The 15,338-nt window shown below is 36.3% G+C and overlaps 1 protein-coding gene across 7 annotated transcripts in view; it reads left to right on the forward strand.

Annotated features, from left to right (window-relative positions):
- TBC1D31 (TBC1 domain family member 31) overlaps positions 1–15,338 on the forward strand; it is a 75,727-nt gene that overhangs the window by 40,653 nt on the left and 19,736 nt on the right. For 6 of the 7 annotated variants that reach the window (XM_058564878.1, XM_058564879.1, XM_058564881.1 and 3 more), the window contains 6 exons: positions 199–332; positions 656–835; positions 1,791–2,023; positions 2,297–2,449; positions 3,746–3,881; positions 10,363–10,455. In XM_058564878.1, coding sequence (XP_058420861.1) covers positions 199–332; positions 656–835; positions 1,791–2,023; positions 2,297–2,449; positions 3,746–3,881; positions 10,363–10,455 — 929 coding nt within the window. The remainder of the gene's footprint in view (positions 1–198; positions 333–655; positions 836–1,790; positions 2,024–2,296; positions 2,450–3,745; positions 3,882–10,362; positions 10,456–15,338) is intronic. The other variant, XM_058564880.1, reaches the window with a different exon arrangement.

A 15,338-nucleotide genomic window follows, 5' to 3' on the forward strand; every position in this document is an offset into this window, starting at 1 on the left:
GCAAATTTCTATAAACCTAAAATACTATGTTAACATGATGGAATTTTAATTCTATTGTTGTAGAATTTAAAGAGTTATGTTTTCTCTTCCTTGTTAATGGGCATGTTGAGGACATCAACAGTGGGTACATTTAAGAATTGCAAAGTCCTTTGATAATACGGAAAAGTAAAGATGAATTTTCAATTTTTTTCTTTGTAGTCAATTGGTGTCAACACTGGTTTGAATATTTTCCTAATCCTCCTATCAATATTCTTAGTATGATAGAAAATGTTTTGGCATTTCACGACAAGAAACTGCTGCAGCACTTCATAGATCATGACATAACTTCCCAGGTAAGAAGTAGGAGGTTTTTAGAACAACGTAACTTATTTTGGAAGCTAACATTGGTTCTGATATAAATAAACCAGTATTTTCTTGAAAGAGTATAATACGAAACATCCTACATTTTGTATTTTTAACAGTATCCCATTCTTTTTCTTCATTAAACTGCTTTCCTGAAAGTCTATAAAGAAGGGTCCAAATTAAGGTAGTTCTTTTCATAATTATGTTTTTAATATAATGATTTTAATGGTTAAACCAAATGTAAGAGAATATTAGCAGTGACTCTATTGACTTTTCTCTAGAAAACCAATAAATTTTTTCGTATTTATTTTAGCTATACGCATGGCCTCTTCTTGAAACGGTGTTCTCAGAAGTACTAACAAGAGAGGAGTGGCTGAAATTATTTGATAATGTCTTTTCTAACCATCCTTCGTTCCTCCTGATGACTGTTGTAGCCTACAACATATGTTCCAGGGCTCCTTTGCTCAACTGTAATCTTAAAGATGATTTCGAGGTAAATATCCTTGTTCTTAAGTAGCGGTTCTCAGATTTCGTTTATTTATTGAGAACTTGTTATACGTCAGGTACTGGTGCTGGGTGGTGGGAATATGGTGGAGAACAAGTTATACCGCACCCTTCCCCTTACATAATTTGTAGACAACTCAACAGGCAATTACAACAGACCGTTAGTCTTAAAATCATAGCTTCAGAAAAGAAACATGATAGCCTTGGAGTTTTGTGCTTTTTGCCTGTATAAAGGATGTTTAACAATTGGGTATTGTTTATTCTGTACATGGTCTTATCAGTGACCCATCTGGTCTGTGGTAATCTGGATGCTTATTACACGTGTAAAACGATAACTATGAGAATTTTGAGATTTGATGGGAATGTGACTGAAAGAAAGCATTGGAGGTGGTTTTTAAAAGGACAGGTTCTTTTGGTAGACGTGAGAATTGTGTTTTTGTTTGTTACTTATTTTGTGGTTCTCGTCAAATTACACTTTATTTTTACTTCATGTTCATAAGATAACATACATATATATGTTTTAAAATTTGGATCTGCCAGCAGAACAAGATAATGTGGGAACATTTCAGATATTTTTAAAGAAGCTAATTTATTTTCAAATTTATTTATTTTGGATTCTGAAGAAAGAAAATCCAAGCAGAAGAGTTTGTTCCATTGTGGAAGCATTCTTCTTCTGTTATAAAAGAGGCCTTCAGTTTGAGTTAAAATTTAAAAAGTGTTATTTTAAAAGTTCATAATATGGTTTTGGAATTTTATTACATTTTGAAAATATGAAATTGGATCTTCATTTTAAAACTTGGGTTAAGAAAAGCTTCCGTGAATTTGCAAAAAAAAAATCCTCATAAAGATGAATTCACATTTTCTTTTTTAAACTCTTGTTTTAATTTTACCTCATAATTGCTTTGTTAGGTAAATCTCAATTTAAACATAAAGTTTTCTTACAGTATTTTTTCCACCATCGGAATAACCTGGATATCAGTGTTGTAATTCGAGAAGTTTATCATCTCATGGATACCACGCCTGCTGATATTCATCCAGACCGCATGCTTAATGTTTTTGTGTCACTGACAAAAGGGCAATATCCAGTATTTAATCAGTATCCAAAGTTCATCGTGGACTATCAGACGCAGGAACGAGAAAGAATAAGGAGTGATGAATTGGATTACCTAAGAGAGAGGTAATCATGGAATAGTTGTTCTTTGTGTAATAGAAACAAAATGTTATAAATAAGAAAATTTTTTATGAAGAATACAATAAATTATTAAGTATTTCTGTAAACTCAGAATTTGAAGGCTGGAAATATCTTTAAAGATATTTAATTCTTGCATATAGAAGTAAAACAATTGCATATTAATCGGGTATATGTTTTGTGTTTTGGTTGTTCTTGAACTAAAATTACTCAGGTTTCTTGTTTACATTTTGATATAGTAATAAATATTGTCTACTTAAGGCAGACGGTTGAAGACATGCAAGTTGAAGTAGACCAACAAAGGGCTGAAGATGAAGCTTGGTACCAAAAACAAGAACTTCTTCGTAAAGCTGAAGAAACAAGGAGAGAAATGCTCTTGCAAGAGGAGGAGAAGATGATACAACAAAGACAGAAGTACGTTTTATCACTTTGAAAAAATCTGGACATATGAATTAGTTGAATAATTTTTATTTTATTTCATTTTCATTATAGGAACAACACTATATGTAGCATTACCCAGCTGTAGTGTTTCCATTGAGCAAATATTTAAGTTCATAAAAATAAATCTGTGTATACCACTTTTCAAAAATTGGCATTCAGTAAAGTGCAATGCTACAGCTATACTGAGTATGATATGACTTTGCATTGATAATTCAGAAGTACTATAAGATCTAGTATACTTTGGAGGACATTATTAGAAACATTCTACAGTGGGCAGAAATGCTTTGTAATAGAGTGCTGGATAAATCACCTTTAGGGAGCATAATTTTTTAAATTGTGTTTTAAATATATCTGTGTGGGGCCGGCCCCATGGCTTAGTGGTTAAGTGCACGTGCTCCACTACTGGCGGCCTGGGTTCGGATCCTGGGCGCGCACCGACGCACCGCTTTTCCGGCCATGCTGAGGCCGCGTCCCACATACAGCAACTAGAGGGATGTGCAGCTATGACGTACAACTATCCACTGGGGTCTTCCTCAGCAAAAAAAGAGGAGGATTAGCATGGATGTTAGCTCAGGGCTGATCTTCCTCACAAAAAATAAATAAATAAATAAATATATCTGTGTGAACTGAAAATTGAAACATAAAATGATTATCTCACTATGCATTTCATACTTTGGAGGACAGGGGAAGAAGTATTAATGCTTATTCAAAAGTATGTTAATAAGGTAAAATGTTTAATTAAAATATGGGACGAGCATTCAGACTAATCCTAATTGTTGGGAAACTCACTTCTATAAGTGTTTATTGATTCTTATTCTTGGGTGGGACTTGATGAAACAGATTTCTGGTGTGGGTTAAAAAGAATTACTGAACTGAGCCATTAGCCTGCTACTAAAATTCTAAAAGAATAAGCATCCATGATCTTTGTTAACATCGGAGTATTTTTTCACATTCTCCCTTCAGGTAACAGATATCAGTTGTATTGAGATGATCTGAGTAGCAGACCAGTTGAGAACTTTTGAATATGTAAAGGATAGCCAGTTGCACATGAACCACTTATCATTTTCATGAATGCAGACTTGTTTTGTTATTGGGTATCTTTCATTTATATATTATAAATCCAGCTGTGCTACAATGGTACCGGTTAAATTGGGAAAGTGGACCAAATTAGGTGGCAGGCCTTTCGTTGTTGTGACACAATATTTTTCCATTTAAGTCTATATTGGGAAATATTTCCATTTGTTCCTCTTGATGTATTTTGTATTCAAGACTAGCTGCTGTGAAAAGAGAGCTGAAAGTAAAAGAAATCCACTTACAAGACGCTGCAAGAAGGCGTTTTCTGAAGCTTCAGCAAGATCAGCGTGAAATGGAGCTAAGAAGACTAGATGATGAAATTGAGAGAAAGGTTTATTTTCCTGATCTTAGTACTCATACGCTATCTCCATTTACTCTCACTTAAATGTAATGAACACCTTCAAGTTAAATAGTATTCCTAGAGGTCACAATGAAGACTAAATAGCCCCTTTCATTTTATTTCCTCTTCCCCTCAGATGGTATTCTATTTTGTATTTCATTAACGGTTAAATATTTTAGAAATGCCAGGAAAATGAGTCAAGTTGACTAGTGCCCTTGGTGACAGTTTCCCTAAAAATAGAAGTATCGATTAAGTTAATTTGAAGTAGGGGAAATATTTTTTTTAGTATAAAAATTTACACACGGCCAGTATAAAACCATTTTCATTATAAAACATATGGAATTAAAAATGGACCTTTTCCACTCTTCTCTTATTTCATCCCCAGAGATAAACTGTTAAAAAAATGGTTCATTACGTGGCCTTTCAGATGTTTTTCTGTAGATAAAGGAATAATTACATTCATATTTTCCTATATTTATACAAAAAGAGGATTATTCTCCTTATATGTTCTGTTTTTGTGACCTGCTTCTTAAAATGATAGATGTTGAATGTCTTGTGATACACATTATATGTGTATCTGTTTCTCTTGTTTATAGTTGCATAGTATTCCATTTTATGAATATGTCATAGTTTATTTGACCAATCCTTTGCTGTTGGAAATTTAGGTTGTTTGCAGTGTTTTGCTATACAACAGTGCTATGTTGTACATTCTCAGTTCAGATCCTTGTGTACTTGCACACATACTTTTGTTGAGTGAATTCCCAGTTACGCCAAATTGTCCTCCAAAAATGAACCCATTTAAGCTATTTTAAGTGTATAGGAACACCCATACCCTAGTCAGTTTGGAGTACGTCAGTCTTAATATTTACCAGTCTGATACGTAAAAAATTGTATATTTTAATTAACTTTTTTTTTTGCTGGTGAGGTTAAGTATCTCTACAGTTATTTATCTTCCGTTTGTAGAAGAATTATAAATTGCATATCCATATCATTTGTTCATTTTTCCAGCAAATTCAATTTTCTTACTAATTTACATGGGCTCTTTATATCGTTTGGAGCAGCAGTGTCCAATAGAATTATAATGTGAGCCACATAGGTAATTTTAAGGTTTCTAATAGCCACATTAAAAAAGTAAGAAGAAACAGCTGAAATTCATTCTAATAACATTTTATTTAACTCAATATATTTACAGGTTATCATTTCAAGATGTAATTAGTATAACGACATTATTAATGAGATGTTTTACCTTTTGTTTCTACTAAATCTTTGAAATCCAGCAGTCCAGTTTATACTTACAGCACACCTCAATTTGGACTAGTCACATTTTAAGTGCTCAGCAGCCATGTGTGGCTGGTGGCTGCCATACAGTGTGTGGTTGGGGCATTAACCCTTTGTCTGTTGTAAATGTTTTCCTCTTGTCTGTGTTGCTTGTCTCATAAGCATGTTTAGTATCTTTTTTTTTTAATCATGCAAAATATTTTAATTTGGGGATAACCAACTTTATTAGTTTTTTATGACTTCTTGGTTTCGTGTCATATTTAGAAAGACCTTCCCATTCTAAGGTTATATTACCACTTATGCATATTTTCTTCTAGTTTTATGTTTTCCTGTTGTTTTTTTGTGTGTATGTGAGGAAGACTGGCTCTGAGCTAACATCCATTGCCAATCCTCCTCTTTTTGCTGAGGAAGATTAGCTCTGAGCTGACATCTGTGTCCATCTTCCTCTATTTTGTATGTGGGATACCGTCACAGCATGGCTTGATGAGCGGTGTGTAGGTCCGCCCCTGGGATCCAAACCTGCAAACCCCAGGCTGCTGAAGCAGAGTGCGCTAACTTAACCACTATGCCACTGGGCTGGCCCCGTTCCTGTTGTTTTTTTAGTCTTTGATGTATCTCAAGGGTCAGCGAACTACAGTGCACCAACAAATCTGGCCCACCATCTATTTTGTAAGGCCGTGAGCTAGAATGGTTTTAACCATTTACAATTGCATCAAAAAGAATAAAATATCTAGGAATAAATCTTACCAAGGAGGTGAAAGACCTACACAGTGAAAACTACAAGACGTTATTGAAAGAAATCGATGATGACATAAAGAAATGGAAAGACATCCCAAGCACGTGGATTGGAAGAATAAACATAGTTAAAATGTCTATATTACCTAAAGCAATCTACAGATTCAATGCAGTCCCAATCAGAATCCCAATGACATTCTTCACGGAAATAGAACAAAGAATACTAACATTCATATGGGGCAAGGAAAGACCCTGAATAGCTAAAGCAATCCTAAGAAAAAAGAACAAAGCTGGAAGCATCACAGTCCCTGACTTCAAAACATACTACAAAGCAGTAGTAATCAAAACAGCATGTACTGGTACAAAAACAGACACACAGATCAGTGGAACAGAATTGAAAGCCCAGAAATAAAACCACACATATGCAGACAGCTAATTTTCAACAAAGGAGCTAAGAACATACAATGGAGAAAGTAAAGTCTCTTCAATAAATGGTGTTGGGAAAACTGGACAGCCACATGCAAAAGAATGAAAGTGGACCATCTGCTATCGCCATTCACAAAAATTAACTGAAAATGGATCAAAGACCTCAAGGTAAGACCTGAAACTATAAAACTCAGAAGAAAATATAGGCAACATGCTATTTAGCATTGGTCATAAAGGAATCTTTTCGGATGACATGCCTACCCAGACTAGGGAAACTAAAGAAAAAATAAGCAAGTGGGACTTTATCAGATTAAAGAGCTTCTACAAGACAAACAAAACCAGAATCAAGATGAACAGACAACCCACCAGCTGGGAGAAAATATTGGCAAAACATATATCTGACAAGGGATTAATCTCCATAATATATAAAGAACTCACACAACTGAACACAAAAAAAACAAACAACCCAATCAAAAAATGGGCAGAGGAAATGAAGACACTTCTCCAAAGAAGATATACAGATGGCCAATAGGCACATGAAAAGATGTTCAACATCACTAATCATCAGGGAAATGCAAATCAAAACACCACCAAGATATCACCTCACATCCGTTAGAATGGCTCTAATCACCAGGACAAAAAACAACAAATGTTGGAGAGGATATGGAGAAACAGGAACCCTCATACACAGCTGGTGAGAATGCAAACTGGTGCAGCCTCTATGGAAAATGGTATGGAAACTCCTCAAAGAATTAAAAACAGAAATACCCTATGATCAAGCCATCCCACTACTGGGAATCTATCCAACGAACCTGAAATCAACAATCCAAAGAGGCTTATGCACCCCTATGTTCATTGCGTTATTCATTATAGCCAAGAAGTGGAAGCAACCTAAGTGTCCCTTGACTGATGATTGGATCAAGAAGATGTGGTGTGTGTATACATATACACAATGGAATACTGCTCAGCCATAAAAAAAGACAAAATCGTCCCATTTGCAACAACATGGATGGGCCTGGAGGGTATTATGTTAAGTGAAATAAGCCAGAAAGAGAAAGACAAACACTGTATGATCTCACTCATATGTGGAATGTAAACCAACACATGGACAGAGAAAACTGTATTGTGGTTACCAGGGACAGTGGGGGTAGGGGGTGGGCACAAGGGGTGAAGGGAGTCATATATATGGTGATGGACAGACAATAACCTACAACCCAAAATTTCACAATGTTATAAACTGTGAAAACATCAATTAAAAAAGAAAAAAAGCCAATATTTCATGACAAAAATTAAATTTTTTAAAACAGGAAATTCAAATTTCAGTGTTCATGAGTAAAGATTTGTTGGAACACAGTCACATCTGTTTGTTTACATATTGCCTTTGGTGGGAGAGGTGGATAGTTGTAACAGAAACTGTGATCCACAAAGCCTAAAATATTTACTCTGTGACCCTTTACAGAATAAGTTTGCCAACCCCTGATGTGTCTGAAAATTGAAAGTAAAGAATAAGTTAGGGGGCCGGCCCGGTGGCGCAAGCAGTTAAGTGCGCGTGCTCCGCTTGGCGGCCCCGGGGTTTGCCAGTTCGGATCCCGGGCACGCACCGACGCACCGCTTTTTGAGCCATGTTGTGGCGGCATCCAATATGGGGTAGAGGAAGATGAGCAGGGATGTTAGCCCAGGGTCAGTCTTCCTCAGCAAAAAGAGGAGGATTGGCATCAGATGTTAGCTCAGGGCCGATCTCCTCACAAAAAAAAAAAAAGAAGAAGTTAGGGATCAATCTTAACTTCTTTCCAAAGGCAAGTTAGTTGTTCCAACACCATTTGTTGAATATTAGCAAAGTCATTTGCCAACTGATGGTTATTAAATGTTATATTTCCATATATACTTGATCTCCCCATTGCTCTGTCTTTTCCTAAGCCAGTACCACACTGTTTGAAAAACAACTTTGTAATGTTTTACTAACTAGTAGACCTGATTCCCACTATTAGTCTGCCTTTTAGAGTTTTCTTCAGTATTCTCAAATGTTTATCACTGCAAATAGACTTTGAAAATTTTATCACTCTCTCTCTCTCTGAATCCCCACCTCCCCTATCCTATTGGAATTTTTGTTAGGATTGCATTGAATTTATAGACTAATTTAGAGAGTTTCAAAACAAGTTTTAATAAAATACTAAATATTTTTTAAATCTTTTAAAGTATTTTTAATTCATCTGTATTGGAAATCTCTTATCTCTTTTTATAGCATGAGGTAATACTTTTAGTTTTGTTTAAAGCCAGTTAATTTTAAATTGGTTTTTAAAATCTCTGATTCCTTTTTTTTTTTTTTGTGAGGAAGATTATCCCTGAGCTAACATCCATGCCAATCCTCCTCTTTTTGCTGAGGAAGACTGGCCCTGAGCTAACATCCATGCCCATCTTCTTCCCCTTTATGTGGGAGGCCGCCACAGCATGGCCTGACAAGCGGTGCATCAGTGCACGCCCAGGATCCGAACCTGGGCCACCAGCAGCGGAGTGCATGCATTAACTGCTATGCCACGGGGCCGGCCCTCTGATTCCTTTTAATTTTCTCGTCTAGTGAATGAGGTTGATAACTCATTATTCTAGAAAAGTATATGTTCTTCTCTAAAAGTAATACAGGCCTACAACTTGACCTCTTGGTTCCAAACCCCTTTGAGATAGTGGAAGGCAATTTTTTGGTCAAAGAATCCTCTCAAGTCCTTTCAGTGGTGTGATCTGGCCTCTGCCCACCCTTCCAACCTCCTGTCCTGCCGTCACCCTAATCTGATGGTGAGCCTGACCCTGCTAACCTGAAAAAGCTTCTCTACGCACAGCTCAAGCTCCAGCAGGAAAGACTGCTTGAGTCCAAAGTGAGACATACAGTGACCATGGACGTCTGTTAGCAGCAAGGAAAGTTGATCTGGTTTTGCTCTGGCACATAGCTTTTTGTGTCTCTGAAAATTCCTAAGCGAAAGAGCTTCTGTAATTGAAATTCCTAAAAATCGTTATTTGCTCTGCCAGACCTCTCCTCCACCTCTTGACATTGTCACTACTCTTGCTTCATGAGCTCAGGTATCCCCACCTTTGAGCCACCTGCTCTCCTGGTAACCTCCTGCAGTGGAACTGTTGCCAGTCCGTGGTTTTTTCCCTTCTTGGATACGTGTCCTTCTTGCACATGCCGCTGTATTCTCAGTTTTACTATTTGTTTCTCCTGTTATAGGTATTTGATAGTGTGTCTTTTATCTTTACAATATCTAACACTTTGCCTTATGATTGCAGGTAGTAATGATAGTAATGCAATCATTAAATGTTTACTGAATAAATGAATGGGCTCAGGTGGCTGATGGGTTATAGTTTGTTTTGTTTTGTTTTTTTCTGAAACATATACCATGTATTTCATTCTCACCCCTAAAAAATTGGGGCTCTAGCCCGCCAAGTATTTAAGATAATTCCTAAGATTCTCTAGGTTAAAGAGTGCCTTATGCAAACCCCTTAATGTATAGGAGTGAAAAGCTTGCAAGTAATCAAATTTTGAAGAAAAGTGAACTTTCAATTTACTAAGTCCAAGCAGGACACATACAGATCGAATAGTCCAAGGTAAATTTAAACTAGTTGCCGGACTGAATTTATAGAAGTATAGAAGTTTAATCAAAAAGAACATTAAATAAATGTTACATTTAATAAGATTAAACATTCCATATTTTTATCCACCCCAAATTTAAGTTGCTCAAGTTTTTCTAACCCATAATATTGGCTAATGTAATATGGTAAGAACTGCCATCTGTTCTCCCAGTCTGGGTAGATGAGCATATGGTAATTGTGCTTTCTTTTTTAGAAAATTAACGTTAACTCAGACATTATTCCTCGATTCCACAGTGAATGTTAATATATTGTCAGTTACTCTGGTTTCAAAAACCCAACACCTATCATTTTAAATACTTTTAGTGGGTGTTAGGTCACAAGATTGCTAAATCTATTAAACAAAAATTATCTTGTAAATTCTTTTTGGTATTCACAGTTTGTTGTTTGGCCATAGGTACATATGAGAGATCGAGAAATTGCTACCACAGCCGAAGACCTAGAAATGAGACGTCTGGAACTCGAATCACAAAAAAGACTTTATGAGAAGGTACAAATCAGCTATTTCCAATATAAGAAACGCAGACTTTGTACAAACTCTTTTTAGACTGTATTTATTCATGGGTTTTTACTGTTAATTTTATTTGTTTTTTTTCCTTTTATTTTTATTTTTTTTTATTGTGAAATTTTTGTTGTACATTATTGTTTATCAGTCACCATGTAAGTGCATCCCTCCACCCCTTGTGCCCACCCCCCACCCCCCTAGCCCCTGGTAACCACCAAACAGTTCTATCTGTGTGTGTGTTGGTTTATCTTCCACATATGAGTGAAATCATACCCTATTTGTCTTTCTCTTTCTGGCTTATTTCACTTAACATAATACCCTCCAGGCCCATCCATGTTGTTGCAAATGGGACGATTTTGTCTTTCGTTATGGCTGAGTAGTATTCCATGGTATATATATACCACATCTTCTTTATCCACTCATCAGTCAAGGGACACTTGGGTTGCTTCCGCTTCTTGGCTCTAGTGAATAATGCTGCGATGAACATAGGGGTGCAGAAGCCTCTTTGGATTGTTGATTTCAGGTTTGTTGGGTAGATACCCAGTAGTAGTGGGATAGCTGGATCATAGGGTATTTCTATTTTTAATTTTTTAAGGAATCTCCATACTGTATTCCGTAGAGGCTGCACCAGTTTGCATTCCCGCCAGCAGTGGATTAGGGTTCCCATTTCTCCACAGCCTCTCCAGCATTTGTTGCTTTTTGTCTTGGTGATTATAGCCATTCTAACGGGTATAAGTTGATATCTTAGTGTTGTTTTGATTTGCATTTCCCTGATGACTAGTGATGTTGAGCATCTTTTCATGTGCCTATTGGCCATCTGTTTATCTTCTTTGGAGAAGTGTCTGTTCATTTCCTCTGCCCATTTTTTGATTGGGTTGTTTGTTTTTTTGTTATTCAGTTGTCTGAGTTCTTTACATATTATGGCGATTAATCCCTTGTCAGATATACTGTTTGCAAATATTTTCTCCCAGCTGGTGGGTTGCCTATTCATTTTGATCCTGGTTTCATTTGCCTTGTAGAAGCTCTTTAATCTGATGAAGTCCCACTTGTTTATTTTTTCTTTTGTTTCCCTTGTCTGAGTAGACATGGAATTCAAGAAGATTCCGTTATGGCTGATGGCGAGTAGTGTACTACCTGTATTTTCCTCCAGGAGTTTTATAGTTTCAGGTCTCACCTTCAGATCTTTGATCCGTTTTGAGTTAATTTTTGTGTATGGTGAAAGAAGGTGGTCTACTTTGATTCTTTGGCAAGTGGCTGTCCAGTTTTCCCAGCATCATTTATTGAAGAGACTCCTTTCTCCACTGTATGTCCTTAGCTCCTTTGTCAAAGTTTAGCTGCCCATAGATATGAGATTTTATTTCTGGACTTTCAATTCTGTTCCATTGATCTGTGTGTCTGTTTTTGTACCAGTAGCATGCTGTTTTAATTACTATCGCTTTGTAGTATGTTTTGAAGTCAGGAATTGTGATGCCTCCAGCCTTGTTCTTCTTTTTCAGGATTGCTTTAGCTATATGGGGGCTTTTGTTGCCCCATATGAATGTTAGTATTCTTCGTTCTATTTCTGGGAAGAGTGTCCTTGGGATTCTGATTGGGATTGCATTGAATCTGTAGATTGCTTTAGGTAGTATGGACATTTTAACTATGTTTATTCTTCCAATCCAAGTGCATGGAATATTTTTCCATTTCTTTATGTCGTCATTGATTTAGTTCAATAATGTCTTATAGCTTTCATTGTATAGGTCTTTCGCTTCCTTGGTTAAATTTACTCCTAGATATTTTATTCTTTTTGTTGCAGTTGTAAATGGGATTGTCTTCTCAAGTTCTCTTTCTTTTAGTTTGTTGTTAGTATATAGAAATGCATCTGATTTCTGTAAGTTGATTTTGTACCCTGCCACTTGGCTGTAGTTGATTATTTCTAATACTTTTCCAATGGATTCTTTAGGGTTTTCTACATATAAGATCATGTCATCTGCAAACAGCGAGAGTTTCACTTTTTCATTACCTATTGGGATTCCTTTTATTCCTTTTTCTTGCTTAATTGCTCTGGCCAGAGCCTCCAGTACTGTGTTGAATAAGAATGGTGAAAGTGGGCAGCCCTGCCTCGTTCCTGTTCTCAGAGGAATGGCTTTCAGTCTTTCCCTGTTTAGTATGATGTTGGCTGTGAGTTTGTCATAAATAGCCTTTTATTATGTTGAGGTACTTTCCTTCTATACCCATTTTGTTGAGAGTTTTTATCATAAATGGATGTTGTATCTTGTCAAATGCTTTCTCTGCATCTATTGAGATGACCATGTGGTTTTTATTCTTTGTTTTGTTGATGTGGTGTATCACGTTGATTGATTTGCGGATGTTGAACCATCCCTACGTCCCTGGTATAAATCCCACTTGATCATGGTGTATGATCTTTTTAATGTATTGCTGTATTCGGTTTGCCAATATTTTGTTGAGGATTTTTGCATCTATGTTCATCAGGGATATTGGTCTGTAGTTTTCCTTCTTAGTATTGTCTTTGCCTGGCTTTGGTATCAGGATGATGTTGGCCTCGTATAATGTGTTGGGAAGTGTTCCATCTTCCTCTATTTTTTGGAATAGTTTGAGAAGGATAGGTATTAAGTCTTCTTCTTCTTTGAATGTTTGGTAAAATTCTCCAGAGAAGCCATCTGGTTCTGGACTTTTATTTTTTGGAAGGTTTTTGATTACTGTTTCAATCTCTTTACTTGTGATTGGTCTATTCAGGTTCTCTATTTCTTCTTGATTCAGTTTTGGGAGGTTGTATGAGTCTAGGAATTTATCCATTTCTTTTAGATTGTCCAGTTGGTTGGCATATAGTTTTTCATAGTATTCTCTTATAATCTTTTGTATTTCTGTGGTGTCTGTTGTAATTTCTCCTTTTTCATTTCTAATTTTATTTATTTGAGCCTTCTCTCTTTTTTTCTTGGTGAGTCTGGCTAAGGGTTTGTCACTTTTGTTTATCTTCTCAAAGAACCAGCTGTTTGTTTCATTGATCCTTTCTGCTGTTTTTTTAATTTCAATTTCATTTATTTCTGCTCTGATTTTTATTATTTCCCTCCTTCTGCTGACTTTAGGCTTTGTTTGTTCCTCTTTTTCTAATTCTGTTATTTGGGCTTTTTCTTGTTTGTTAAGGTGGACCTGTAGTGCTATGAGTTTCCCTCTCAGGACCGCTTTTGCTGCATCCCATATGAGTTGGTACGGTGTATTTTCATTTTCATTTGTCTCCAAATATGCTTTGATTTCTCCTTTAATTTAATCAATGACCCATTGGTGGTTTAGTAGCATGTTGTTGAGTCTCCATAGCTTTGTCGCTTTCCCGGTTTTTTCCTTCTGGTTGATTTCTAACTTCATGGCATTATGGTCTGAAAAGATGCTTGTTATGATTTCAATCTTCTTAAATTTATATAAGCATGGCTTGTTTCCCAACATATGGTCTATTCTTGAGAATGTTCCATATGTGCTTGAGAAGAATGTGTAATCTGCTGTGTTTGGATGGAGTGCTCTGTATATGTCTATTAAGTCCATCTCATCTAGTTTTTCATTTAGGTCCATTATTTCCTTATTTGTTTTCTGTCTGGATGATCTATCCATTGATGAGAGAGGGGTGTTAAGATCCCCTACTATTATTGTGGTGTTGTTAATATCTCCTTTTAGGTTTGTTAATAGTTGCTTTATGTACCTTGGTGCTCCTGTATTGAGTGCAGATATATTTAAAAGTGATATGTCTTCTTAGTGGAGTGTCCCTTTTATCATTATATATTGCCCCTCTTTGTCTCTCATTACCTGTTTTATCTTGAAGTCAACTTTGTCTGATAAGTATGGCAACACCTGCTTTCTTTTGTTTGCCATTAGCTTGGTGTATTGTCTTCCATCCTTTCACTCTGAGCCTGTGTTTGTCTTTAGAGCTGAGATGTGTTTCCTGGAGGCAGCATATTGTTGGGTCTTGTTTTTTAATCCGTCCCACCACTCTGTGTCTTTTGATTAGAGGGTTCAGACCATTTACATTTAGGGTAATTATTGATATATGGGGGCTTGTTGTTGTTATTTTATCACTCTTTTTCCAGTTCTTTTGCGTTTCTTTTGTTTCTCGTCCCATGTGTTTTGGACTACCAGTGCAGTTTGGTAGTTCTGTATGGGGGTTCTCTTAGTTTTCTCTTTCTTTATCGTGTGTGATTCTGTTCTGGTTATTTGGTTAGTGGTTACCATGAGGTTTGTATAAAAAATCTCATGGATGTGATAGTCCGTTTTTTGATGGCGTCTTATTCCCTTAGACTAAGTCGATTTGATCCTTTTCCTCTTCCCCTTCTATGTTATTGTTGTCACATCTTATTCCTTCTTGTGTTGTGAGTTCGTGTTTAACATGATGAGGTTATATTTATGCTTGGTGCTTACCTTCCCTTGATGTTTGGTTTTATAATTAAGTGTTTGCTAATCTATTTTGATAGAGGACTGCAATTTTTCTGGTTTTGTTGACCTATTTTCCTCCTTGTTCAAAACTTTGAATCCTCTTTCTCTTTTATTCCTCAGGCACAAGGGCCTTCTTGAGCACTTCTTGTAGTGTGGGTCTTGTGGCAGTGAGCCTCCTTTAGCTTTTGTTTATCTGGGATAGTTATTATTTCTCCATCATATCTGAAGGATATTTTTACTAGATAGAGTATTCTTGGCTGAAAGTTTTTGTCCTTTAGAATTTTGAATACATCATTCCACTCTCTCCTAGCCTGTAAAGTTTCTGTTGAGAAATCGGCTGACAGCCTGATAGGAAATCCTTTGTATGTTGTTTTTTTTTTTGTCTAGCTGCCCTTAGTAATTTTTCTTTGTCATTGACTTTTGCCAGCTTTACTACTATATGCCTTGGA

The sequence above is a fragment of the Diceros bicornis genome, chromosome 21 (genome assembly GCF_020826845.1).
Source record: "Diceros bicornis minor isolate mBicDic1 chromosome 21, mDicBic1.mat.cur, whole genome shotgun sequence".
NCBI lineage: Eukaryota > Metazoa > Chordata > Mammalia > Perissodactyla > Rhinocerotidae > Diceros > Diceros bicornis.